This window comes from Cyanistes caeruleus, chromosome 1 (genome assembly GCF_971803275.1).
Source record: "Cyanistes caeruleus chromosome 1, bCyaCae1.hap1.1, whole genome shotgun sequence".
NCBI lineage: Eukaryota > Metazoa > Chordata > Aves > Passeriformes > Paridae > Cyanistes > Cyanistes caeruleus.
In genome coordinates, this window is record NC_141701.1 from 49,105,639 (window position 1) to 49,131,334 (window position 25,696).

The window sequence follows — 25,696 nt, forward strand, 5'->3', positions numbered from 1 at the left end:
GACCAATACACAAATGGAACCATGTCAGCGCTGCTCAACCCTGATGTCATAATGGTTGGCTGCCCCAATGGAGAAGTTTTTTAATGGTATCTCTTCTATTTAAACAATAAAGAATTTAGTGGTAGATTATATCCTTGAGTTCTGCCTTCATCAGAAAATATTAGTAATGGATACTTTAGTACTTGGTACATTTAAGTCTGCTCTTTTTTAAAGAAAGGGAAGAAACCTCTGAAGTCGTGTACATTTACTGATTTTTTTTCTGTGGATTATTTTCTTTGTGATCGTGCTAAAGGGACAGCCTTGTGCTAAGAGTTGTGTGAGTGCAGAGTCGAAAGCAAGTGCAGTGGGTGTGGGGGGTTGAGGAGAACTGAATTGAAAGAGGGGAGAGAGATGGCACACTCTGGAATGAAGATACCAGTGGGAATAAGTGTGATACTCAGCCTGCTTGGTGCAGAAAGGCCAAGCTGGTGTAGCAATTGAATGAATGTTCATGGGTTATTTGATTGCTGCTTGTCCTGTCTCCAGGCTGACTTCATTCCTTTCCCTGTGTCACACAGGCTGTAAAGAGTGGAGTCTGTAGTACTTCAGGAGTGGAACAGTGTTTAGCCAGTGCAGTCTTGGGTCTGAGGGAACAGGTGGCCTCCAACAGAGTCCTGTTTTATTTTGAAGTATTTATTGTGCAAAACTATGCGATCTTGTGTTCTATTTTAGGCAAATAATTTTGTGTTTTTCTTCCTCTTTCATCATGCCAAAGGGGGACCAGGAGTACCACAGCAGCCGTTGCCACCGAGGCCACCCGTGCAGCCCCAGCCTGGCATATCCCTGCTGCCCTCGAGGCCCAGGACACAACCCCCACGACAGAGGGTCCCCCTCCTGCCACCACAGCTGAGACCTCCTCCGCGCCCAGCTCTGCCAGGCTCAGCAGTTGTGCCACTTCTGCCTGGAACAACCGGCATCATCTTGGAGACTGGGGAGGCAGGGCCTCCTGGCACAGTTTTGATGTCTGGGAGAGGGCGTCTTAGGAGTGTGGATGGCCAGGCTGGCCAGAGTACCATGCCCATTGCTGAAGGGTATGCTGGAGCACCAGGTGAGAGAACCAACTCCTGACTGAGTGCAATGGACATGTCAGGCATTGCTGGAGAGGTGACGCTGAGATCTGCTGTGCTTTACCAGCCCCTTTTTGTCCTTTCATGGGCACTGAGGCTGTTGGGAATGGGTTTACAGCAGATTTGTGAATGGGCCTCTGCAGCCTCCAGCTGGCTGCAGAAGTAGGGGAAGCACATTCAGTGCCAGTTTTGCTGCCTTTCCAAGGATGCAGAAAGCATGAGGTCAGCAGAGATGATGTAAAATCCTTGGTAACCACAGCAGTCTTTGCCACTAGGGAAACTTTTTTTTTTTTTTTTTTCCATTATGCTTGCAGTGGATTTAGTACATTTGAGTAATAACTTGGTTCTCTTTGCCATGACCACCCCAGTTTAACAATAGTTGAGCATTTCATAGGAGACACTGTTTAACAGCTGTTTTGGTAGGTTGCTGTTCAGAAACCAGAGGTGCTTTTTTAAGGACTGCAGTGATAATTGGTCATAATGTACTCTGCTGTGTACTGAGTCACACATATTACTTTTCCTTTGTAGGATATCCAAAGTCATCTCATTCTACCACGGATTCACAAGGTAAGGCAGTTTTTTCCTAGAAATTTTTCACATGGGTTTCTAACATTTATTTCAGTCCCTGGAAGGTCATGGTTGAGAGATAAGAAAGTGTTAATTTTTATTATTTTAGTATTAATTTATTATTAATATTTTAGTATTTAGAATTGTTTAGCATTGAGGAAAATCTGACTTATTTTTGCTGTACCTAAGCATTAAAACATACATAATCTGTATCTTTTGAAAATATGGAGGTGGGGAGAGGAGTTAGGTTTCAAAAAATCATTTTGGTTTCTTGCTACTTACTTCCCTGTGGTTTTTTTAAATACAGAGAGTTTGTATTTTCTAGCTAATGTCAGTAGGGACCTTTCTGTTTGCCTTCTTAATGAGTAAATAAATAGATATTTATGATGTTTTTATTATTTCTTTAATAAAACATGTATAATGCCAAGACTAAGATCTTGAATAACTGCTGTGTCCTAGTGTAGTGCATGAAGTAGTTCTCTTCTTGGGAGAGTTTCTGGCTTTGTCATAGTCACCAGGGCTTGAGTTCCTGACTTCAGTGAAAGCAGAAGTGCTACCACTGACAGCTAATTATTAAAATGATTCAAAATGAAGTTTTCTTGGTTTGCTGGGGTGCTTTTTTTAATAACTGTTAATATCACAATTTATTTATGAATTTGTATGATGAACAGGTATAAAATGTATGTGGGACATGCAGGTTGGCCTGGATATGTATGTTGATAGGGTGCTGCCAGCCCTGCAGCCTCATACTCAGGATATTATCAAACCATGGGGAATGTTATCCTTGATCAAAGTATTTCCACATCCTCCTCAAAAAAAGCTATTTCATCTAAATTTGTTTGAGGAAATATGGGAGATAGATGGAAGTAAAATATTAGGGCTTTATGGAATCCAAAAACCTACCGCCCCAGGACTTAGTTTGATGGCCATAGCAAAATCACAAGTACATTTCATGAAGAATGGTCTGGGGACTGACAAAAAAAGAATTGCAAAGAGTTCATGCTCTCATTGTGATATTTATACCTGCTAATTAAAATTCCATCATAGCCTTAAAGCAATCCTTTTGCATTTTGAGGGTTGTGGTAGTAAGAACAGGCAGCAATAGATGAGGTTTCTGGAAGAGGATAAGAAGTAAAGAAACATTCATTTATCTTGATGCCAGCAAAGCCAATATAGGTGTCTAGATTTCTGTGATAAATGGATTTCCTGGGGGTTTTTCTTCCCATTGCAATTTATAGATGGTAGTATTTAAATAAGTTTATGCTAAAACTGTGTGAAACAGTAGGTGGATGTTAGAAGTGTTGAAAAGGCAGGGTGAGGCAGGAGTGTGCCCATCTGCTGCTTGGTGGAACACGCTGGTGGAATAGTTACCAGCCTGAGATCCACAGGGAGCTAGGCTTGACCAAGGAGTTAATTTTCCTGATTCATGTCACTGGGATACCTATCTAAATACAAGATATTCCTGCTGATCTGTCCTTAAAATTCCCACAGTGTGCCTTACAGACTTCAATGGCAGATAGTCAGAAAACAGAGAGATAAAGGTGGTACCAAAAGCTGTTAAGACATCTGTGGAGTTGGAGCCTTTACATCCACTGTCCCTAATCTGGACTGGCTGGATTGATGGGCTGAGGACAACTGTATGAGTTTCAACATGACCAAGTACCAGGTCCTGCACTTTGGCCTCAATAAGCTCCTGCAGTGCTACAGGCTTGGGGCAGAGTGGCTAAAAAGCTTCACAGAGGAAAAGGACCTTGGGGTGCTGGTCAACAGTGGCTGAATATGAGCCAGGGTGTGCCCAGGTGGCCAAGAAGGCAAATGGCATCCCACCCTCTATCACGAATAGTGTGGCCAGCAGGAGTAGGGAAGCAATTTTTCCCCTGTATTTGCCATTGGTGAGGCCACACCTCAGTGCTGTGTCCAGTTCTGGGCCCCTCAGTTCAGGAAGGACACTGAGGGGCTGGAGCATGTCCAGAGAAGGGCAGCAACGAGGCTGGTGAAGGGTCTGGAGGACATGTCCCACGAGGAGCGGCTGAGGGAGCTGGGGGTGTTTAGCCTGGAGAAAAGGAGGCTCAGGGGTGACTTTTTTGCTCTCTACAAACACCTGAAAGGAGGCTGTAGGCAGTTGGGGGTCGGCCTCTTCTCCCGGGCAACAAGCAACAGGACCAGAGGACATAGTCTTAAACTGTCCCGGGGGAGATTAGGCTGGATATGAGGAAGAGTTTATTCACAGAAAGGGTGATTAGGCTGCCCAGGGAGGTGGTAGAGTCACAGTCTCTGGAAGTGTTTAAGGAATGACTCTTCGTGGGACTGAGTGCATTGGCCCAGTTGACACAGTGGTGTTTGCTCCTAGGATGGACTCGATGATCTCAGATGTCTTTTCCAGTCAAACTGAATCTGTGATTCTGTGATTTGAATTGTCAGTGTCTGAAGAAGAGAGAACATTCTGGGACAGAATTCAGCAGTTAACAGTGCTGTGGAAATTAACAGCTGGGGAAGAGAAGATTTTTTTTGGCTTATTGGAGGAAGAACTTGCTGTATAAATAAGGCATCAAGGAATCCTTACTGTCTAATTAGTTCAGGACAACCATTTATGATGTCTTTAGCAGTCTTCACCCAGTACATTTTGTGATGCTCAAATTCAAATCTGAAAGATGACCAGACCTTCTTGTACTATAATTCCTAATATAAGAAGCTTGTACTATTAAAATGGCCTTCTGAGTACTCTTTCATTTCTGTTTCTGAATAGCTTCTGTTACATAAAAGCACTGCTCAGGAGGAAGTTGAGGGCTTGAATTCTGTCTCCTGGGACTGAAGTAGCCCACTTTCATGCTTTTCTTGAATGCTGAGGCACGATTTGCATATTTTCAGTACCAGAGAATTTCTTGGTTTTTTTTCAGATTCCTTAGCTATGTATAAGGAGCAGTAGGTAAGTGCTGGAGCAACTTTCTTGCTGCAGTGTGAAAGGATGGTGTTGTAAGAGCAGACAGATGTTACTAGCAGACTCAGGAGGAAATTATGTGTGTCTTCATAACACACTGAGATATCATCCACATCAGAATCACTGTGACGTAGCAGAGCAGCTTCATTGAGCACTGGCTCATGGAAGTCACATCAGTGATCACATAGTGCTGCATAGGCAGGAGGAATGTTTCTGAAAATGAGATGTTAAGGTCAAATTGGAGAGTTTAAAAAAAAAAATAGGCAGGGAGGTGATAAATTACTTGTATTTTTGTCCTGTTTCTCTAACTGAAATTACACACTTTTCCTTTATTTAGATTTAGGGGTATTGACCATTCGTGAGAGAAAATCTCACAAATCCTCCTTAATCCTGCTGAAAAATGAATTACATCCTTACAGTCTCTTTCCTGTGTCAGTTCTTGAAGAATCCTCATTCCAGTTGCTGAGCAGTTGTCAGCAGCACAATCACACTTACTTTTTTTCTCCTTTCATCTTAATAGCAAATGTCTAGGCTGTGTGCTCTTTTGTTTTGCTTAATGATTTTATTTTTTTTTAATTTTATTTTCTTCTGGCCCTTGAGCTCTGTGGGAGGCATGAACTCTGCTTGGAAGTCTAAAGAGAGGTGGAGAACCAGAAACACAGCTAGCAGATGAGTTGAAGTAGATGTAGCCTAACAAGGGCCACCCATGCGTCTTCTGTGGTTTTTGACTCTCCAGAATGCATTACAGTAGCTTAGATTGCCAAGAACAGACTTACCTGCTCCTGCTTGCATGTATGTGCAATATCTCAAGTGAAACCTTCTTGAATGCATCTGAAGCCAAAAGAGCGTTTTCCTCCCCTAAAAGGGGGAGTTAAACTGTCAGAAGTTGAATCTTTTGTGAAACTTTTTGCCTGCCTAGCATTTTCTTCATCAGAGCTGTGCCTGTGGTTCACAACTTTTAAATGCTTTAAATTTTTTTTCTGATGTTTATACTTCAACAATACTGACTGCTTAAATGAAAGTAGCATCCAAGCCTCGACTTCTTTTGAGAAGCTGAACTTCAATCTTTGCATGAGGAAAAGCATTTGCAAGAGAGGACATGTAAGAGAGGGTGGTGCAGCTCTCTGTGAAGTTCTGCAAAAGCACTGCTGTTGGTAGGAATTGTGAAAACTTCAAACAGGCACAACTCCAGCTGGAAGAGGGGAAGAGAGCAAAGACACACTGCATCTTTACTGTGTCTCCTTACACTGACCCCTGAACTGATTTGCAGGGTATTTAGTCAGGTTTAAGATTTCTCCTTTGAACAGATACCTATGGTGTGCTAAACTGCCCTGCAGATCTGAAGAAATTTCATCAGCATAGCAACAAGTAACTATTTCTAGTAACTATCCTAGCAATTAGTGAAGGAAAATCTTGAAGGAAGCCCTGGAGAGCCAGGGTAGGAGTGACTCCCTTACTCAGATGACATTAACCTAAACAGGACTGTAGCTGCTCCAAAGCTGGCAGTGTTTCTGGGCAGGCAACAGGTAGTTTGTTCCATTTGTGCAGTGTAACTGCAGGGGATAGAAACCTTCTGAGTGAGCCAAAAATCTGAGGTGTGTTTTCAGTTAATTTCAGTCAGAGAGTATCTTTCTGTAGTGTTGTGTTAAGGTGGTGGAGCTTTACAGAAGCTGTTTAAGTAGACTTCCTGCAATTAATTTTGGTCCTTTCAAATAACCTCATCTTAGCTTGCAGGAGCACCTGCAAGCACACTAGCAGGTAGGAGTAATGAAAAAGGGCTTCTGTCTATCTTCTGAGCTTGAGACAAAATGCTGAATAAGAAGATTTCTAAAGATAGTGAGGCAGCTGGTTACCAGCCCCTGGGGGAAATCAACATAGTTATCTGCCAGTTCTGAAGTTGCAGGCATGTCTTCCCCTTTGCCTTCTCCTTCCCACCCCCCCAGGGCTGAGTTATTCAGGAAAACAGTGGATAGCAGAACATTTGTATATCCACATTTTAGACTGTTATGTGTCTTTTTAAACTTCAAATTTTAAGCAATATCATCTGAATTAGACTGGATTTTAGGAAAAGTGTTTTTACCCAGAGGGTGATCAGGCACTGCAGTGGGCTCCCCAGGGAAGCGGTCACAGCATCAGCCTGACGGAGTTCAAGAAGTGTTTGGTCAGTGCTGGACTTAGAAGGGACCCACAAGGACCATTTAATTCAGGATTTGATGAATTTAGCATTTGTTGCTGATGGGCATCTCTGAAAGGGAGAGGCCAAACATTAATTTTAAGGAAGGCAGAAGGAGCAGGGTGAAACAGCAGCTGTGGACATCTTTAGCTACTTGCCCAGACAAAGCAGCAGGAATTGACTACTTCTAGGAGTGTGTACTGCCTTAAGGAAAATGTTTGAAGGGAAGGTAACTGGAATGGGACTAATACGTGGCTGAGCACTGAACACTTGCTATTAAATCAGTCTGTTAAAAGTAAAAATTCATCTTAATTGTCCAAATTATATTTCATCCAACTCAATATAACAGCAGTGTTCTTCTAGTAGCCAGATAGCCACTATAAAATACCCAAGTATTAGTTTAGGTATCTTTAAAATACCTGTCTGTTTGATCTGCTGAGAAAAGAAGAAAAAATTGCAAAGTGAAAGGTCCTCCAAAACAGCAGGAGTGCTGGAGAGAGACAAAAGGTTATCTTTGCATTACTATGGAAGTGTTATACATTCTTATAGCCATTTACACTATGCCTAGGCAGAGAGAAAGTGGGAGATCTAAGCTGTGCACAGCTTCTCAGCATGACAAGGAAAGCTGGCACAAGCTATAGTCTTCAGCATTCCTATGGCCATTGTGAGAGTGATGGAGAGTGGAGATGTTGAAAGGCAGCCTCTGTCCTGAAGAAGGCAGGAAGCATTGTTGAATTCAAAGGTGGTAGGACTTCCACTGCCAGCATTTACAAGCTGTGTACTGTTTCCTTAGAAGACAAAAGAAAAGAAAAGAAAAGAAAGAAGAAAAAGAAAAAAACCAAACCAAAAAAATCTGTGGCCAAGGCAGGAACTTTATGGTGCTCAGTAAATTCTATGGTGAGACGCCTGGGACATGGGCCAGCAATATGTACTCTGCTAATTCTGGCATCCTGCAATTGGCAGGATTAGTCCAAGTGGAGTATGTGCAGGGGCAGAGACAGTGGATTATAAAGCATCACAGGGAAAAGGCTGTGTTAACATCCCAATGTGACTGACTCATGTTGTTACCCATTTCAGGACCTGCCACTGCTGCTGTGCCCTCTCTGGTGTCATTTTCTGCTGGGCTCACACAGAAGCCTTTCTCCAGTGATGTCGGTGTGGTTCACTTCAACAAAGTGCTTGTGAACGATGGGGACTATTATAACCCCAACACAGGTAACAGCCAAAGAATGCAGCCACAGACATGCTGGACAGGCAGGAGCATGGGTTATCAGTGTTCCATGTTACCAGCTCAACTCTACTGGTTGTGCTCCTCAGCCCACCTGAGGCCAGGTAGCAGAGGTGTGGTTCCTTACTAATCCACTTCATCATGGCTGGGTGAAGTCACGGTGAAGATTTTCCTCCACTCACCTGGAGGGAGGGAGAGGGAGAGGGAGAGTGGGTTCTCATAGCACCTCCCCAAGGGGAGCTGGGGGCTGCCTCCTTCTCAAGCACTGAGGTGTTAGGTGTGCCTGTGTCTTCATGACTTCAATCAGTTGGACGCCTGCCCAGTCTGACCTTGTTGCAGTTGTATGAAGCTGTGGGTGACCCATGTGGTGACCACATTTGTCACTGTGCTTATTGCAGTCAGGTGTCCCATTTTGAGTGGCTGTGGTCAGCCCAGTCTGCCTCTCTTCCGCAGGCATTTTCACATCGCCGTACGAAGGGCGCTACCTGATCACCGCCGTGCTGGCCCCGGAGAGGGATGAGTACGTAGAAGCCGTGCTGTCCGTCTCCAACGCGAGCGTGGCTCAGCTCCACACTGCTGGGTACAGAAGGGAACTGCTGGAGTATCACAAACCCTACTCAGGGAAACAGACCTGTGGTGGTCCTGGGACGTTCCACCTTGTTCTTCACCTCAAAGCAGGAGATGAAGTAAACGTTGTTGTGACAGGAGGCAAACTGGCCTACACAGACTCTGATGAAATGTACTCCACGTTTAGTGGAGTTCTCCTTTATCCTTCCATTTCTCATGTTTAGGTTTGCCTTGAACAGGGGAGAAGGGTAAGATATTCAGAAGAAATTAAGTGTAATAAAATTCAAAGCTTTAATATATTCAGTTTATATATTTGATTTCAGTGATGGGTTTATAGTCTATATGGAAACATTTTCCTTGTCCCTTGTTTCCAGAGGTAGCTACAAAAGGCACTTTTCTGTAGCTAAAGGAGCTCCTTCCCAAGCCCTTGTTTACCTGTACAAGCAGAGCAACTGTTTAAACAGCAAGTATGTTCTCAATAGATACTTCTCCACTGTGCTATTCCCTATTCAATTGCCTTTGCAATTTTTTCCCTAGTTTTTCAAATTGTGCTTAGTGTATCAAAGTTTACATCTTCGCTCAAGTTTACAGTTGTGGTCAGCTGTTTTCATGTTTTCAGTAAAGCAGAGCCAAGAAAGTGAAATTGTAGTGGATATGGTTGATGATGTTTTATTCCTTGTATTATTTAATAATGTGCATTAGCATAATCAGTTTGTTCAGTGCAATTGCAAACCATGTTTGTGCAAAGCAAAATGATATTCAGCTGCATCCGTTTTCTTTTTTGCCTTTAAGGGCCAAACACAGTGCTAGGAGACAAGGTGAGTGACTCAGTCAGGTGGAAACAGCAGCACGGGGAGAAACTTGTCTCGGTGTTCCACTGGGCAGATGTAAATGCAAGGTGCTGTTGCTACTGCTGAAAATTTAGAACAGTTACTGTCTATTTATGGAGTAAAAAAGATGATTCGTTGTTCATGATGCTCATGAGATTAATGCTTGCTGCTGGAAATTTGTAAGACGGGTCAGAAAAATCAGAATCAGCTTTGCTTAGCTAGAAAAATGGTGATTTTGAAAAGTTTAAGAAATTTTACAGGGTATGTTTCTGGCAGTCCAGCAGTACTTGCATTAGAAGGGAAGTTTTTGTGTTTGGTGAATTGTAGAAGACATATCAGAGAAAAAATGGTTGATGAAAGAAAATAGTGTTATTAATCAATATTGTCAAATGCACAAACCAGCCCTCTGTCAGAGTCGTGACAACCTCCTGCATTGGTACTTTTGAGTGAGGTTTGTCTTAACACTCAGCATCTGTTCATACAGATAAAGCACCTTTCTTAGCTTAAACAGATAAACACATTAGATGCAGCAGTATTTTATTTTGCACACTGGCCGCCTCTCAGTGGAGGTAATAAAAATGATGCTTTGGCTCTTAGGAGTTAGCATTTTGACCACTTTTGTGGCTGAAAAGAAATCCAGCCACATTTAACTGAGAGCAGGACTGTATATTCATTTTTCACATGTACATACATTTGTCACCTGTACATTTTTTATATCAACTAATAGTTTTAGTAATCTGTTCATACTGCATAGAGTTGTATTTATCACAGTGGTCTGTGTAGTGTGTTTTCCTTATTACAGATGCAGAACAGCTGTTTGTAGCCTCAGAATAAACAACTTTTTTAGGTGAGGGAAGAACTCCCTGCACTGTAAAGCAGCACATTGTATTTTGCTGCAGCCCTTCCCATCTGAGGAGATCAGATGAAGACTTGTGCTTTTGTTACTTAGTTTTGGAACAGATACTCCCTAATAACTGTGTTTCCAGGCAATAAGATGGGGCCTCCCCACAACAAACTATCACATCCTGGAAGCTGATCTGCCTTGAGAAAACAAGGCAAAACACTTTTCTGTCCACAGAGGGCCTCTGAGTCAGTCCTAGTGCAGTTAAGGTTGCACTGGGGGAGTTGTGAGCACAGGAAGGAAACTCTGAGTGGAGTTTTAAAGCACCTGATTTGGGAAGATCTCTTGGCACCTGATTTCCAGAAATGACGGTGTTAGAGATAAGCAGAAGCTAGGGCTGGCTGTGTTCGTAGGAGGAAGGCTGTTTCTGACAGAGCAGCTGTTAGTCAGTAGCCAAAGACGTACAGTGAACTTGCCCTTCACAGCCTGATCGAAGGAGCCGCCTCCGACTCATTTCCCCGCACGCGTTTCTGGACCTGTGCGTTATCACGCAGTCAGCAACCGCACGCTTGTTCAAGGGGGGCTGAGCTTGCTTTTGTCCTTTCTGTCCCATTCCTTTCTAGGTCTCAGAATTGTAGGGACAGACAGGAAGGGTTGTTTTATGTGTTTCCAAAAACCAAGCATATCGTACGCTTCTTTTTCATTTTAAAAGCATAATTTCTTGTTATGTACAAAAGCCAGAGAAGCACTTTTCCTTTCAGGATATTTTTCACTCTCCTCAAGAAAGCTGTGTTCTCTAAGAAGCTGGCTCCAGACTATGTGTGACTCAAGATTATTGTTGCCTGTTCTAAAAATGACTCATGGAAACAAACAAAATGAGCTGAGTGCTTAGGGAGACCTAGCTGGCAAACGCAACATTTTTGTTCCACCTACCTCCAACTGAGAAATTTTTAAGAGTCAGCAGTGCAAGTTTAGTGCTAAGAGTTGTAAAAGTTGTATTAATCATTTAGTTATTACCTAATTGCTCCAGGAGATTTCTAAATCCAACCCACAAATCTTCACAAGTGCAGTTCTGCTGATGGGACAGGGCCATCTTCCACCAGAAAGTTTCCCTTTAGACCCAGAATCTGCTGCTGCCTGTGCTGGGACGGTTTAAGCCCTCATAATGTAGCATAACTGGTATCTGTACACTGCTGTAGACCTAAACTGTGTCACAGCAGGGTGCAATCCCAGCACCTTGAGGACACCTTTAGACATTTCAGGGACAGCTTCCCATTCATCTCCAGCTGTGTGAGTGGGTAAAGCTATGACTTTTTACAAGGAACCCGTGTCTAAGATTCGTGCCTTTGTTGAGGGGGACTTGACCCTTAATTGGCACTTCCTTGGTAACTGCTGTAATCAGGGTAGGTGGCTCGGTTCCTCCTAATGAGGTTATTTTCCTGGAGCTTACAGGAGTATTCATCCACCTGGGAAGACCACAGGGATGTAGCCCATCAATAGGGCAAATGAGGAAGGAACCTGAGTTTGTCTCTGCTCCAGTCAGTGCTTGGATTAAATATTAATAATGCAACAGCTGGAAGAGACTCAGGCACAAATGCATTCATATGCCTGACAAGGGTTGGCTCCACACAGAGCATCCCAGCCTCAAGAGTCCTGCTCCGGAGTACCCTGAGCCTGCTGACAGAGCTTTTACATCTTTGGTGAGAATCAGCAGCAGCACACAAAAACCTGCACTGAAAGGAGCATTTCTCACTGTGGGTTTATGATTTGACTGACACATCCAGGAGAATCAATAAGCTCAAACAGGAAGCATCTGTTAACTGAGAAAGTTAAAAAAAACCCAGTAGGTGAGAGCTCTAAGACAGGGCTGGTGCCTGTTTCACAGATCACATTGCTACCTTTTAGACCTACTTTGTAGGTAGTTTAGTAATGCAGTATATGAGAATTGCAAGACTCTTACATGATACAGAATCTGTTGGGCCAAGTGCTGTAATTTGACATCAAAACAGAAAGAAACACAGACCCTACCAGGTGAAGCTGTGCAGGCAGATGTGTGTCTAAGAGTCCCTCAGGCAGGCACAAGGCTCTGTGGTTCTTCATGGACTGTAAATATCCAAACTAGATGAGTCCCCAGGGCAGCATCACTTGTGAGACAGGTGAGTTCCCAGAGGCAAGGCTTTAGCAGCAGAACAGCTGAAGCCAAGCCAACATGCTGACAGCCAGAGAGACTTGGCTCTGGCCAAACATGGCAAGTGTATCCTAAAGCCCCAGTGTGACATATAAATCAGTCATATCCCCAGGAAAGACTGCAGCAAAGCAGGAATAGAGATTTCCACTGCAAAAAGTGTAAAAAAACTCAACCTCATTATTTTAATTTGCTACTAAGACCTCTGGAGATAGACATTTTTCTACTGTCCACTTTGAGAACACTCAGAGCAGTAAGGACTTCCTGTGGTATTCTATCACATTTCCTTTCAGCACCTTTCTGCAGTGTCACTGAGACTTTGGTTTGGTGAAGTCAGCTGGCCCAACAAGGAAAATTACAAATAGTCAAGCAAGTTGTAGGTAGAAAGCATAAGAAAGCAACTCGAAACAATATGCCCATCACCACCCCATGAAGCTTTAAAATGCGCTGGGAACGCAAGGTAAAGGGTTCCCCACCTGCAATTGGGAGATTCAAATTAGGATTGAATTCTTTCCTGAGAATACAGCATGCATTTGGAAGTGATTGTTTGCTGATTAGCTAAGTCCTTGTATTACAGCTCAGTAGTGGTTATGGGTATTTCACTGAAACTAGAAGAAATTAATTTACGGTCTCAGCTTGGAGATGGGAGGAATATGCACTCCACTGAGACTTGCTCAGCAGGTAGAGGTTGGCTGCTGTTTGCTTCTGGGTAATAGCACAGAGTTCAAATAATCCAGCTACCAGGAATACCTGGGGGCAGTCTCCTGTCATCACAAGACAGACTTGTGCTCCAGCCAACACAACCTTTTTGCAATGTACCCTGCAGACTTGGGGTGCAGAACAGCAGCTCTGCCAATTTTTTGTATATGGGAGACTTCAAACAACACCTTGTAACATGTTACTGCATAAGCAGGTTTTGGCATTTATTTCAGTATCTTGATTGTGAAATAAGGATCATTACTAGCATTTCTCAGTAAAAAGAACAGTGCATTTCGAAGTATGCTTTAGGTGTGCATGTCTATACATATATTCATGCATATATAAAAATAATCTCAAAGGGGGAGAGAAATATCCAGGAACATGAAAAAACTGTGTGATAGAAAACAACTGCAGATATGTCCAAATAAAGCCTACCTCTTGTGTAATGCCTCAATGCTCTTTTGCTTTCCAGGGAATACAGCAGCACTCTATGCCAAAATGTTTGCTCTCTTCTCCACAGCCTTTGGAACTGCACTTTCTGGCTTCCTAGTTAAGCTTGCATGTGTATTTGAAATGACTGTTCAGTGTCAAGCACTGTTACATAGGCTTTGTAGTACACACAAGTTCTGCCAACGGCGCTCTTGCCCATCTTAGTTGCTCAGTCACTGCCCTGATTCCTGGCAAAGCTAGTGCAATTGCAAGGGACCTACAACAATCACCTATTCCAAATGCCTGGCTAATTCAGGGCTGGACAAAAGCTGAAGCATGTTGTCAACGGCACTGTCCAAATGCCTCTTCAACACCGACAGGCTTGGGCATCCTGAGATGGCCCCTCCACTCCCCCAGCAGGAGGCAGGGGCAGAGCCCACAGGGTCATCCCTGGCATCTGCAGGGCTGAGCCTGCCACTGCTGCGAGCGAGCCTGTGCCTGCTCCACAAGCAGACAGCAAGGGCTGTCCATGCCCAGGAGTGCAGAGCAGCTGCACAGACCTCTCCAGGGCTGCATTCCCCTCCACCCATCCTGCTGGCATGGGCTATGATTCCCAGGGACTCGGAGAGTGGGCAGCCAGCCATTCCCATGGCCCTGCCAGGACACCCTTCTTTGTGGGGTATCACAGCAGCCTGAAGTTCAAGACCATGGGGAATCCAGGGTGGCTTCCAGGGCAAAAGAAGTGTCCAATGCCACATGGGGAATGCACTTGGCTGCCTTACACACAAGAGATTCCATAAACACTGTGGTTCGGGGATTTTGGGGGTTGTTAGTTGTTTGGATTTTTTGTTTGTTTGTTATTTTTTACCAACCACTGATCTTTTTGCATTTGTCCTGGTTTTGGCTGGGACAGGGTTAAGTTTTGCAGCAGTGGTGAGTAGTTGGATGTGAATTGTACATTCTGCTGTTCCTACTGCTGTTGTTACTGTTCCTTATTTCATTGCTGTTTCTAGTAAATTGTTCTTATCTCAACCTGTGATCTTTAGCTCTGTGCTCCTCCTGCTCTCATTTCCAGCCCTCCATAGCGGGGAAGAGAGGGAGCAGGAGGAGGGGTGAGAAAGCTTGGTGATCTGGGGTATTTCAGTGGGAATATCACTCTTAAACCACAACAACATTGCACAGCAGAGCTGCCCAGAGATCCTATACATCTAGATCTCTCTGCAAGGCCTTGTGAGAGTGAATAGCACCTCCCAGTTTGGCACTGTCAGCAAACTTGCAAAATGGTGCCTTCAGCTCCTGCATCCAGACCACTGATAAATATATTGAACAGAACTGGCCCTCGAACTGAGCCTTGAGGAACACCCCTGGTCACCCACCAGGTGGAAGCAGCCCCTTTCACCACAACCCTTTGAGCCATGCCCTTCAGCCAGTTCTAGGCTGAGCTGCTCAGGCTGTTGCTTGTCACTAGAGCATGTACACAGCAAGTACCATCAGAGGTGGGGAACGCAAGATTAGAGACCAGCAAGGTAGGAAAGATGAATTAAAAAGGGAGGGCAGGGAAGGGCTGGCTAAAAGACATGACCAGGAAGAACACAAAGTGCACCAGCGCTCGAGTGGGACAGAAGCACCAGTGAGGGTTTGATTAATTGAAGGCAAGGAGGAAAAGCAGCAAGGGACTGCTTAGGAAATCCATTGAACAGGAGTGGCCACTCCTGCCAGGCACAAGACCCTGACCAACCCTTGCTGTGCCCAACAGGGAAACCTCTGAAGCTCTGAGTGCACACAGAACATGGGATGTCTGCCCAGAACCCTGCTGAGCCAACTCCCTGCTGAGCTCACCACTGGTAGTAGAGCTCAGCTGGCAACAAGAGGGAATGCACACATACTTCCCACCACAACAGTGCAGGGCTGCAGGTCCTCAGTGCACCAACTGCATAACTCCAGGCACAATGTCCTGCACAGAGAAAGTGCAGGAATCACTGGAAATGGTGATTCTGTTCTTTACACATTGAAACCAGTTACTCCAAGACAGAAAAATTCATCCACCAAGAAAAAGACCACCCTAGTAGGAATGCATTAGGGTAAGATTGACACAGGAGAAACAATGCCAGCTCAGAAAAGTTTTTCCAACAGTTTCAAATATTTGGCAGACATAAGACACACAATCCTTCTGTTGCTTGCACTGGCAGAGTCACTCACTGCCACACCAAGGTTGCAGTGGGACCCAGGTGTGAAAGATGGGCAGTGAGCAGACTGTGGTGTGAGGAATGAGTGCAGTGTGTCAGCAGAGTCATGGGGGAAACCTGGCAGGAACACAGGAGGTGATAAAATGCCAGCAGCACCAATGACACCACAGAAGGACCAAAAGGCACAGCATCACTGACCTTTTCATGCAGACACATCACAATGTGATCGAACAGCTGGGTTTTCTATGTAGGCTGCCAGTTGGTTGCATTTACCAAGAGCAGCAAGAGACCAGGAAAATCAATTTGTACTGAAAGCCTGAGGCTGCTTTTCCAAGACGGCCCCACAATATCTGCTTCAAACTATTTAACAACTGCCATGAAGACAATACTCTTTGCCTTGAAAGGGAAAAGTTAGCTTTGATGGAAATAGGATAAAACTCCAAATTAGGGCAGATTTACAAGAGCTCAAACTACAGTTACAACATTTTCTTCAAGGCAGCTTGTACATTCCCAAGTCGTGCCTCTGTTACCTGATATTTTATATTACCAAGTGCATATTTGCTTTTTATTACAGCTGTAACCCAGTATTGGTAGTGGCACAGAAGTTAAGCTTGATAACAGCAATTTTTTATCAGCTGTATAAATATTCTGAAAAACAGTAAATCAAGCATGAAAGAAAGCAAATGTACTGTAGTCCTGTGAAAATCAACTTGAATTCTATGTTAAACATAAATAAAATTTTAATAACCCCACATCTAGTAATTCAGCAGTACAACAAAGGAATTACCAAACACAAAGTAAAGAGAAATTTCATTTTAAGTCTGTTTTTATTGTGATAACATTGTTCCGAACACCAATAAACATTGCACTGAAGTGTGGGTTGCTGTACCCAAGACAGTCCAGTCTTAACAAAAACCACTGTATTGGTATGATTACAGATTTGACATTTTAAACACACTACCTTATTAGTGATTGGGTTGCTTAACAATCAAGTATTCCACATCTTCAAGATAAAAATGAAACAAATGACTGAAGAGTTTTCCCACCCTCAAAATAAACCAACATTTTAACTTTCATCTGGAAGCAATTAACACTGTAAAAAAGTCCCAAACAATTCCTTTCTATTTAGTAAATTTTAACTCTGGAAACTAAAATTTCCTCAGGTGAAAGTGACACTTTAAAGGCATCTCAAATTCTCTGTGATGTTTCATTAGGAATTTGCATTACAGTCATTTAAACAACTCATTCACATGACAGTTTTTCTAGAAGACTTGCATGAAATATTAACATTAAATCTCATCTCTTTTGCATTTACCATAAACAGATTCAGAGTTTGCTTCAGAAATTCCATAATGAGTTGAGACAAGTGTTAAAACTTTTCCAGTTGAAAAGAAAAAAAAGGGTTTTGGAAGGCATATACTGATAACAGAAAGTTAAGAAGACATGAGCTAGGATTGCACATGCACTTGTACACTGTTGGGAATGAAAAGCCCAATCTTTTGAAGTTACAAACATGCTTGGTACAGTAAATAAAAAAAACCTTAAATCCAGAAATGCATACCCTTTAAACTGCTGATCTTTAAGTCATTATAGAAATGGGTAATGTCCAAGTCACTAACAAGTTTTGAACTGCAATGTTCCTTATTTACTCCCAGACAGGTGTCATTGACTCAGCCTTTGCGGGGTTTCAACGCTAAGAGGATCTGCATCTTCAACAACACAGTCTTAACAGGGGTGTGCGTGTGCCCCTAGCCAGGCACACTTAGAAGTTCCTCTTTCACAGAAAGAAAGACGTAGCTTGCGCTAATTTTACATCAGTACAGCACAACTTGTTCTCAAACATTAGTTTCAGGCCACTTCACTAAGGTAACGAAGGACAGGCTAATGCATAATTCTTATTTACCCCCCTCCACAATAATATTGTGGCACAAGCCCACAGTTTGATAGCAACGAGATGTCTGCTCTAGAGTCAGTAAAGTGCCCAGCAGCCCCAAGAACACAGGTATGCAACAACAGGCCCCATATTCTGTCCCTAAATGGGGTTAACAAACAACCTGAAAAGCTTCAAATACAAGCCAGAGCTAGAAAAACCAAACCCCCTGCCCTACTCATATCAGAAAGACTCAACATTTACATTTTATCAAAAAACAAATACCAAACTGTAGCTGTTGCAGAGAAAAAAACCCAATTTTTTTTAATTAAGCAACCTTTTGGACACTCCTACAATGTAAAGTGATATGTTAGCAGAATGAGGAGCTCTCAACTCACACAACCCCCATTTTCATACCAGCTGTAAGTACATGTATTTAGAGATATACCTGATACTATTTTTCCATGCTTCTCTTTTACTCAAGTCCCCACCTTGAAATCCACAGCTTATCTTTATGACAGTCTGAAAAGTTGAAGGGAATTGAAGAAAAAAAAAAAAAAGGCGAAGAAAGAGAATTAACCAAAAAAGACACAGCCAAACCATGGTAAGAATCTGTCCCACTGGGGAACTCATCATGGTTTCATGAGGTGCTTTTAGTTTTAGAAAAGCTGTGTAATACCAGGGCTACCAAGAGTAGACTTAAGCATGGTAAAGCAAATTTTGACATCCACAAAAAGACTGTTTTAGGAAAGGTTGCTGCACTCCCTTTATGCAAAATAGAATCTTTAGATAGAATATTTAATTTTGTAATTAAAATACTTTATTACGTTGGATTCTTATTAATTTTAAAGTATTTAAGTGACTTAAAAGCTCAAATCACATTGATATTCAAAGCACTTGGTGATCATGAAAATTTTAGATTCTAATGAAATCTATTTCATGGGATAAAAGGTAAGGTAAGGGAATAAAAATCATGGAATTATGTTTGCAAGCTTTTGACATTGAAAAAAATACAAGAAAAAAGCAGTAAAATATCCTTTGAGTTGGATCCTGTGAAATCCACTTAAACACTGAGTAGACTGGTGACCAAGAACCACAGAAATTATTGTTCTCACAGTCCAAAAGTGAGAATGCCTTTCAATTCACTGACATGCATGACACACCGTGACAGGTAAGTATCTTTTTTTATCTCACTCTCCTCCTCCTGCTCTGAAAGAGATTCCAGGTGATTTTGCTTGCCTCCACTCTTTATCCAGTGTTTTATAAATATAAGAATACACTAGAATTTTATAATGGGGGAAAAAAAGTAATTTCATTTATACAGTGATTTAAAAATGCTGCTCCCCGAGCAGTTCACCACTTGTCCAGAGTTAGCTGGCTTTACATCAGAACTGTGGGTTAAGAAGCCTGACAATGGAGAAAAAAATACTCCTGGAGGGGCGTAAAAATCCTCTAAATGTAAGCTTTTGCAGGTAGTAAAACTGAGTGATCTGCTGTTTACATGATGTTTAAATGACTGTAGTCCTTAAGCCCTTTGGGCTGGTGGAATGATACATTCTCACCACAGTTTTGTCCAAAAGAAGTTAAATGCACTAATTCAACTTAAAAAGCAGCCACCTTTGCCTTCAAGTACTTTTGGAAAAAGAACAATTAGCTGCTTTTATAGCTGATAAACACCAGAACTGGAATGTAATTTGTTCACAGGCTCTGACCAGGAACTTCAGGAATGACCAACATGATGTTTTCGAGTAACCCAGAACTTTTTTAAAAAAAAAAAGAAAAAAAAGAAAAAAAAAAAAAAAAAAAGAGAAAAGAAAAAAGGTTTTATTCTGCTCTGTAGCATTTAACCATTGTCACAGCTGGAATCTTACTACTGAGTTGCATTTTCTTCCAGCTACTGAAAACCTGCAATACAGAACTCTGGAAAGACCTGCAGTAGACAATTAAAAAATTAAATACATAATTTTTTTTTTAGTATTACAATTCCCTGAATATAATCTATACATACATTTTACTGGCCTACACAGCATACACACACATACACATTATCTCTGTGCTGAAAAAGGAAATAAAAATGCCAGTTCCCCAACTCTTACAGAAATGTTCCAAGATTTTTCTTGATGAAAATTTAACATGACACAGCACAGCCTGAAAACAACAAAAGCCATACGAGTGTCTGAAGACAACTTTCATTTTAATACGCTCGTGAAATAGTTTAAACATTGTGTGTAAAAAAAAAAAATAATAAGCAGAGTTAGTTTGAGCGCCATTTGTACAAGCCCAGTCTTGTACATACAACAAAAGGCATATTTACATTTAAAGAGGAATTTTATGTCTTCAGAATCTGTCAGGCTAGTAAGGTCTGTACATTTTCTGTATTCTAGCTGATAAAGCGCACAGTGGTCTTAGGCTCTGGCTCCTTTCAAAAATGGCCTAAATGCCCATCTGAACATTAAACCATCTTTTTCATAAATAGGTCTGACATTCTATTTGGCAGTTTCCATACACTTTTTGGCTTCATTTTAGAAAATATGCTTAAGACAACTTAAAAAGAATAATCTGTGTTTACAATAAAGTCTGTATTGATGAAAATGCAAAGTCATATTTCACCTCAGCATTTAGCTGCCCTGAAGCACTTGGGTACCACGACCATCAATGACAGGCCAATCTCAAGTGCCTTAGAACAGGTATGTAGTAACAAGCAATAAACAAACAAACACAAAAATCCACACACCCTCTCCCACAAAAAATAGACAGCAGCTTTGCATTTTCTTTCTTTTAAACCAATGAAATTAAAGTGATTTCTTTAGTAAGACTTACGGTACCAATACATAAATTAGCCTCCTCATTAAGAAAGGTCTTCACATTTAAATTGAAGTTGAGTAGCTCAATATGAAATTCCATCTCCTGGTGAGAAGTGCTTTTCAGGCCAGGTCATCCATGTTAAGGTCAGGAAGAGGCTCTCTCCAGTAGCAAAAAGAGCTGAATTCTGGGCATGGAAATGCAGAACTCTGTTCTTTATTTATCAGTGGGAACACATATTCCACAAGCTCACTTAGTCTGTAATACCTGCATTAAAGAAGAAGGACCATTATTTAACAGTCTAGTTGCTGTTCAGCTGTAGCCAAAAGCAGCTTTAGAAGCCTAGACCAGAAAGTTCTAGTCAAATAAGGCCCCACTACCACAGAAGGTATTTTAAACTTTGTTTTGCCAATTTTAATTTCAAAAAGTTTCAGTCAAGTATCAAAAGCTCTAAGTCCCTGACAAATAAGATTTTGCACATGTCTTATGTAAAAGGAGATCACAGTCATAAATGCAATTATTTTATAATCCCATTTCTAAACACTTTCTTTAGCTAAAGTAACAAAAATGATCTTACGAAGATTTGTTTCCCTTAGTCTGTTCTTGGATCAGTTCACCCTTTGGATTCACAGTAAATATTCTGCAGTCTGGAACTCCCACTTGCATGTAGGCATATACATCCTGCAAAAGCACCAACACAAGCACATGCTTCAACATTTCCTTACTGAATGTGTTAACAAGTAACTCATCAAAGGAATGAAGAAAGCTGATCCAAAAAATCTACAGTAAAACTGCCCCTTAAAAAAGTCCCCAAACACCAGTATAAAACCCCCTACCCCCAAAACATACACACGCACACTAAAGTAAAGTATTTCCCCTGCCCCCAAATGCTTAATTTCTATGTCCAAGCCTAGGACCACAAACATGCACAAAGCCTACACCACACAACACCACTCCCAGTGACAATTTTGTTCTTACAATACCCCTCTTTCACTCAATTACAGAAGCACTGAGCTGCAGAGAAAATACAGGAACTGTACAACCAGAAAAGGGATTCAAGACTGTAAAGCACTGAATTAATGCCCTTAGGTCACAAAGCAGTCAAAAATACTTTAAAATAATTTGGAGAGGTGGCACATATTTAATCAAATTCTGAGAATACTAATGCATCTTTGCAACCTTTCTCATATAAGCAGTTGTAGCAACTTTTATTTAAGGCATCTGCGTGTGGCTTTTCCTGATCAAACCCATAAAAGCAGCACTGTCCCATTTCCATATTCAAATTTTCATAAACACAGAAAGAAAAGCCTGCTTGTTTTGCTTCTCAAGTACATGTGTTTTAACCCTTCAGTTAGAAAGGGGCACTTACATTTGGCCTGTTTCCAAAAGCAGCATAGAAAGGCTGTTTACTGGGAGCAAACAAATTCTTGATATCATTCAAACATTCGATTTTGAACTTTTCAGGCTTCTTTTCTATGACTTCCCTAAAATAAAATTTCAACAGTCAAATTCTAAATTATGATTTGCTAGAAGGTATCCTCCTTTCCCCATTTATCTGGTATTTATATTCTCACTGCTTCCTGTTGCTAGCACCGGTAGTTATATAGACAGTGCTAAGAACAATACAAGAAACAATCAAACATTCCCTCTTTTCCAACACCTACAGTAAAAAAAACAGGTGAATACTGTGCATAGGCTAAGTATAAATGGGAATGGAATTCCCAGCTGTGAATGGAGCTGTAAAGCGTTTTTTTGCAGCTGATTATCTGAATCAGCAGATCTAGTCAAGTACATGTAAGTGTACTTGCTACAACTCCTGTCTCTGACAAAAGTGTGTAAGGCCCAAGACAATAATGGAAGTTGCTGTCATTGCTGTCTGTGACAAAATAAAAAACAAATAAACAAAAAACCCAACAAAACTCACTCCACAACAAACCAACCGATCCCAAACACTTGTCCATTTTTAGCTCCTCTCATCAAAAACAGGTAGACTATGGCTGCTCCAAAAGACCAACTGAGCTGAACCACATCTAAACTCCATACTTTTTTTTCAAGTAGCTGTATATTGAGCAATCCCAATGCAACAAGATCATTTCACATAACAGTCTATACTCCCCAGATTCTTTTTCTTTTCTCTCTACCTTGTGTACTGCAAACCTTGGAGATATGCTTGAAAAAGATAAAAATCTACTGATATAAACAGAACCTAAGAGTCATCAGTCATGGACTAGGATGAATGAAGAGAATGGAAAATGAGCTCCTCTTGGACTGATACGTTGTGTTTGTAGCCACTTCTAACATGCCCACAAGAATAGAAGTATACAAGTAGAATTCAGATAAAACAGTTTTTAAATTATTACTAGAGGGATATCAAATCTCAGTAGCAAATATATTCCAGAGTGGAATGTTTTGCTACAGCTGTAACACCAAATATTTTTCATCTACTCTTTCTCTGAAATGGGGAGGGAACAGATACGTGAAATCCTACATGCTTACCTATGAAAGGCAGAAAATAAACTGCTGGGGGACAACATGAGAGGGCCCCTGGGGAGAATTGTTCCTTTGTCATTCACCCAGTGCAGGTATCCTCTGGTGATATCTGCCATCCCAATGGCACGGGCAGAACAGTACAGGAACTTGTAGCCATTTCTAGAAAATAAATTACCAACTTAGTTCATATTCCTGCTGAAGTTTTTTTGCAAAGGTAAGTACACAATTACAGCAAAGTCCAGAGGCACCAGTTTAGGTACTGAATTGCTGCAGAGCTCTGCACATACACAAGGAAAAGACTTTTCTATTGTTAAAAGAATCTGCAAGGCATGTAGTAGTTTAAATATAGGACTTAATCAAAACTGAGAAACAGGAAGTACAAACAGAATAGGGATGGTAAAACTCAAGAGGCCACAATTAGATGGACTAGATTCTGTTTAAGTAAGTGCCACATTGGTTTTATTCAGCTTCTTTCAGCCCAGCTGTAGGATGACACCAATTATTTAAATTATCTGCATCACAAAATAATGGGTGCCAGATCTCCTGTCTTTTTCAGGTTGCTGGCAGAATTCAAAGTGCAGAGTAAACGATGGATAACAACAAGCATTCATTAAGCGCCTAAATTCCTCCTGCAGACATTGTATGTTCATCTGCTACACAGATTTGTATACAGTAACTGCATACACAAAAGGCTTGAGTGTTTATGTGCATTTTCAAAGACTTGATTCAATTTGGCAAATAATTCCAAAACTGCTCTTGTGTTATGCACTGAATAAACCAAAAAACACATCCCAAGCCACCCAAACAAAACCAAACAAAACCGTAACATTCATGTTAGCTCCCATGAATCACAAGGGGCCACATGGAGGCCAACAATAGATTCTATTTATGGAAAGAAAGACTGCTAAAATACAAAGATAAAAGTTGATTAATTTAATTCTTAAGTTAGCAAGTATTACTTCTGGCATCACTGTGCTTTTGAAAAAGGTTGTCCCATAACAAAATCAAACCTATGGAGACACCTGGCTTTGGTACAAACCCATTAAACCAGAAAACACTTGTGCACTGTAAGGACACTATTTTGTTTTAAATTTATGCCTTATGATATTTCTGAAAGGCTTAGTGACCAACCTGAGTTGGTGGAAAACAGACATGCATGTTTGAGAAATGGTTTCTGTTATGGTTCTGTCTTGTATTCATGAAAATATTACACACAGTTTTTAAAAGCTAAAATGCAGAACAAAGTCTGAGAAGGGGGGCAGTAAAAGTGGTGGTTTGCATTATTATCAAAGTATATATCTGCAGAAAGAACTCTGTTTCATTTCCATATGACAAAAGTTGCCCACCTCCCAGCATTTCAACTAGTACACTTTAATAAATTGCATAATTTTTAACAACTATCCAATTGCCTATACATAAACTCCCATATCCCAGAAAATCTCAATTGTTTCCTAGATTGCATACTCACTCGTTTATGGAATGATAGAGTTTTGCAATGCCCTGATGAGTCCAGTCCTTGCCAAACTGAGGGAGGATATGTCCCAAAGCATCAGACCTAGAAGGACAATCAGATTTACCCGACATGTGGTATATGAGTTTTGTTAAAGACAACCACTAATGAACATACAATTAAGAAAGAACATTTACAGAAATATTTCTGCAGAAGGTCCTAACTATTTAAAAAGAGAATTAATAAATAGTCCAGACAGAGCAGTTGGTGAGGTCATATAATACAAGCCAGCTTCCAAGTTAACCTGTGGCTGCTAAACCTAGAGAAGTCTAATACAGGGAACAACCACATGGTAAATGTTATCATCTTGGTATTATTCTTTTAAAATACATTTTCTGGTTTACTTTAAAGGTAAGTATAAATTAAAACCAAATCAACCTTTTTAATGAACATCCTCTAATAGTTGTCTTAAATAATGTTTCTTTACCTTGTTATGAAACGCAGGACAGGATCAATAAAGATTAAAAAAACCCCAAAAAAACAGAGAAAGAAAAACCCCTAAGATACTTACTTGGTTATTGTTCCATCAATGTCTGATATTATGATTTTATCATTCCAGTTCCAGAGGTATATTGTTCCTGCACAACGGCAAGTCCCTTGATACTGAGTTGTGATACTAAATACAACATCATTAGGGCCGTCTCTGAGCTTCAACTTTGCCTGTAGAATAAAAATAATTGAAACTGTAAGTTTCAATTCCCTCTAAAATTTTTATGATTCTAGAATCATAAACGTGCTGCACAAAATGGCTCATACACTCTTCCTTGTCTATTTTGATTAACCCATCAAAAAGTGAACCATGGTTTAACACTGGCACAATGGTTTTGCTGTCCAAGTCTGTTGCAGCCTGGGTACGTGTGTATGTCCACAGTTCTTGTACTGCCTACAGCAACTGATATTTCACTCTCTGCCATTTTAATTCTTACTACTATAGCAGACTTGCAGCACTATCAAACTGAACTCCCAGTTTGCCATAGGATACAACAGTATTTTCTACATGGATGCTTACCTAAAAATCCTTCCCTGATGAAAATCATATATTTAGAACTAACTTGTAAATTAGACCATGGTGAATAAACTGCACACCAATTTAAATGCATGCTATTACAAAGATGTGCAGATCTCAGGATATCCCAACTGCAGAAGCAAACAACGCTACTTTTCTGGCAACATCTTTATATAGAAGTTTGGTTATGGAACTTCATAAAAAATTACTATTTTTTAATCCAAACAGATTCTTAAAAAAACACAACAGAAAAAAAAAAATATCAGAAA

At 41.2% G+C, this 25,696-nt stretch overlaps 2 protein-coding genes across 7 annotated transcripts in view; one reads left to right on the forward strand and one right to left on the reverse strand.

Moving 5' to 3' along the window:
- Positions 1-13,580, forward strand: part of EMILIN2 (elastin microfibril interfacer 2) — a 37,042-nt gene extending 23,462 nt beyond the window's left edge. Inside the window, exons 5-8 of the mRNA XM_086891212.1 lie at positions 755-1,087; positions 1,635-1,673; positions 7,862-7,999; positions 8,466-13,580. Of these exons, the coding sequence (XP_086747338.1) occupies positions 755-1,087; positions 1,635-1,673; positions 7,862-7,999; positions 8,466-8,803 (848 nt within the window). The 3' untranslated portion in view covers positions 8,804-13,580. The remainder of the gene's footprint in view (positions 1-754; positions 1,088-1,634; positions 1,674-7,861; positions 8,000-8,465) is intronic.
- Positions 13,581-16,557: 2,977 nt separating this feature from the next.
- LPIN2 (lipin 2) overlaps positions 16,558-25,696 on the reverse strand; it is a 43,413-nt gene continuing 34,274 nt past the window's right edge. For 4 of the 6 annotated variants that reach the window (XM_086891230.1, XM_023919931.2, XM_023919932.2 and 1 more), the window contains 6 exons: positions 24,933-25,081; positions 24,380-24,466; positions 22,918-23,070; positions 21,791-21,905; positions 20,999-21,102; positions 16,558-20,688 (listed from right to left, as the gene is read on the reverse strand). In XM_086891230.1, coding sequence (XP_086747356.1) covers positions 20,544-20,688; positions 20,999-21,102; positions 21,791-21,905; positions 22,918-23,070; positions 24,380-24,466; positions 24,933-25,081 — 753 coding nt within the window. In that variant the 3' untranslated portion in view covers positions 16,558-20,543. The remainder of the gene's footprint in view (positions 20,689-20,998; positions 21,103-21,790; positions 21,906-22,917; positions 23,071-24,379; positions 24,467-24,932; positions 25,082-25,696) is intronic. The other 2 variants (XM_086891257.1, XM_086891247.1) reach the window with 1 other exon arrangement.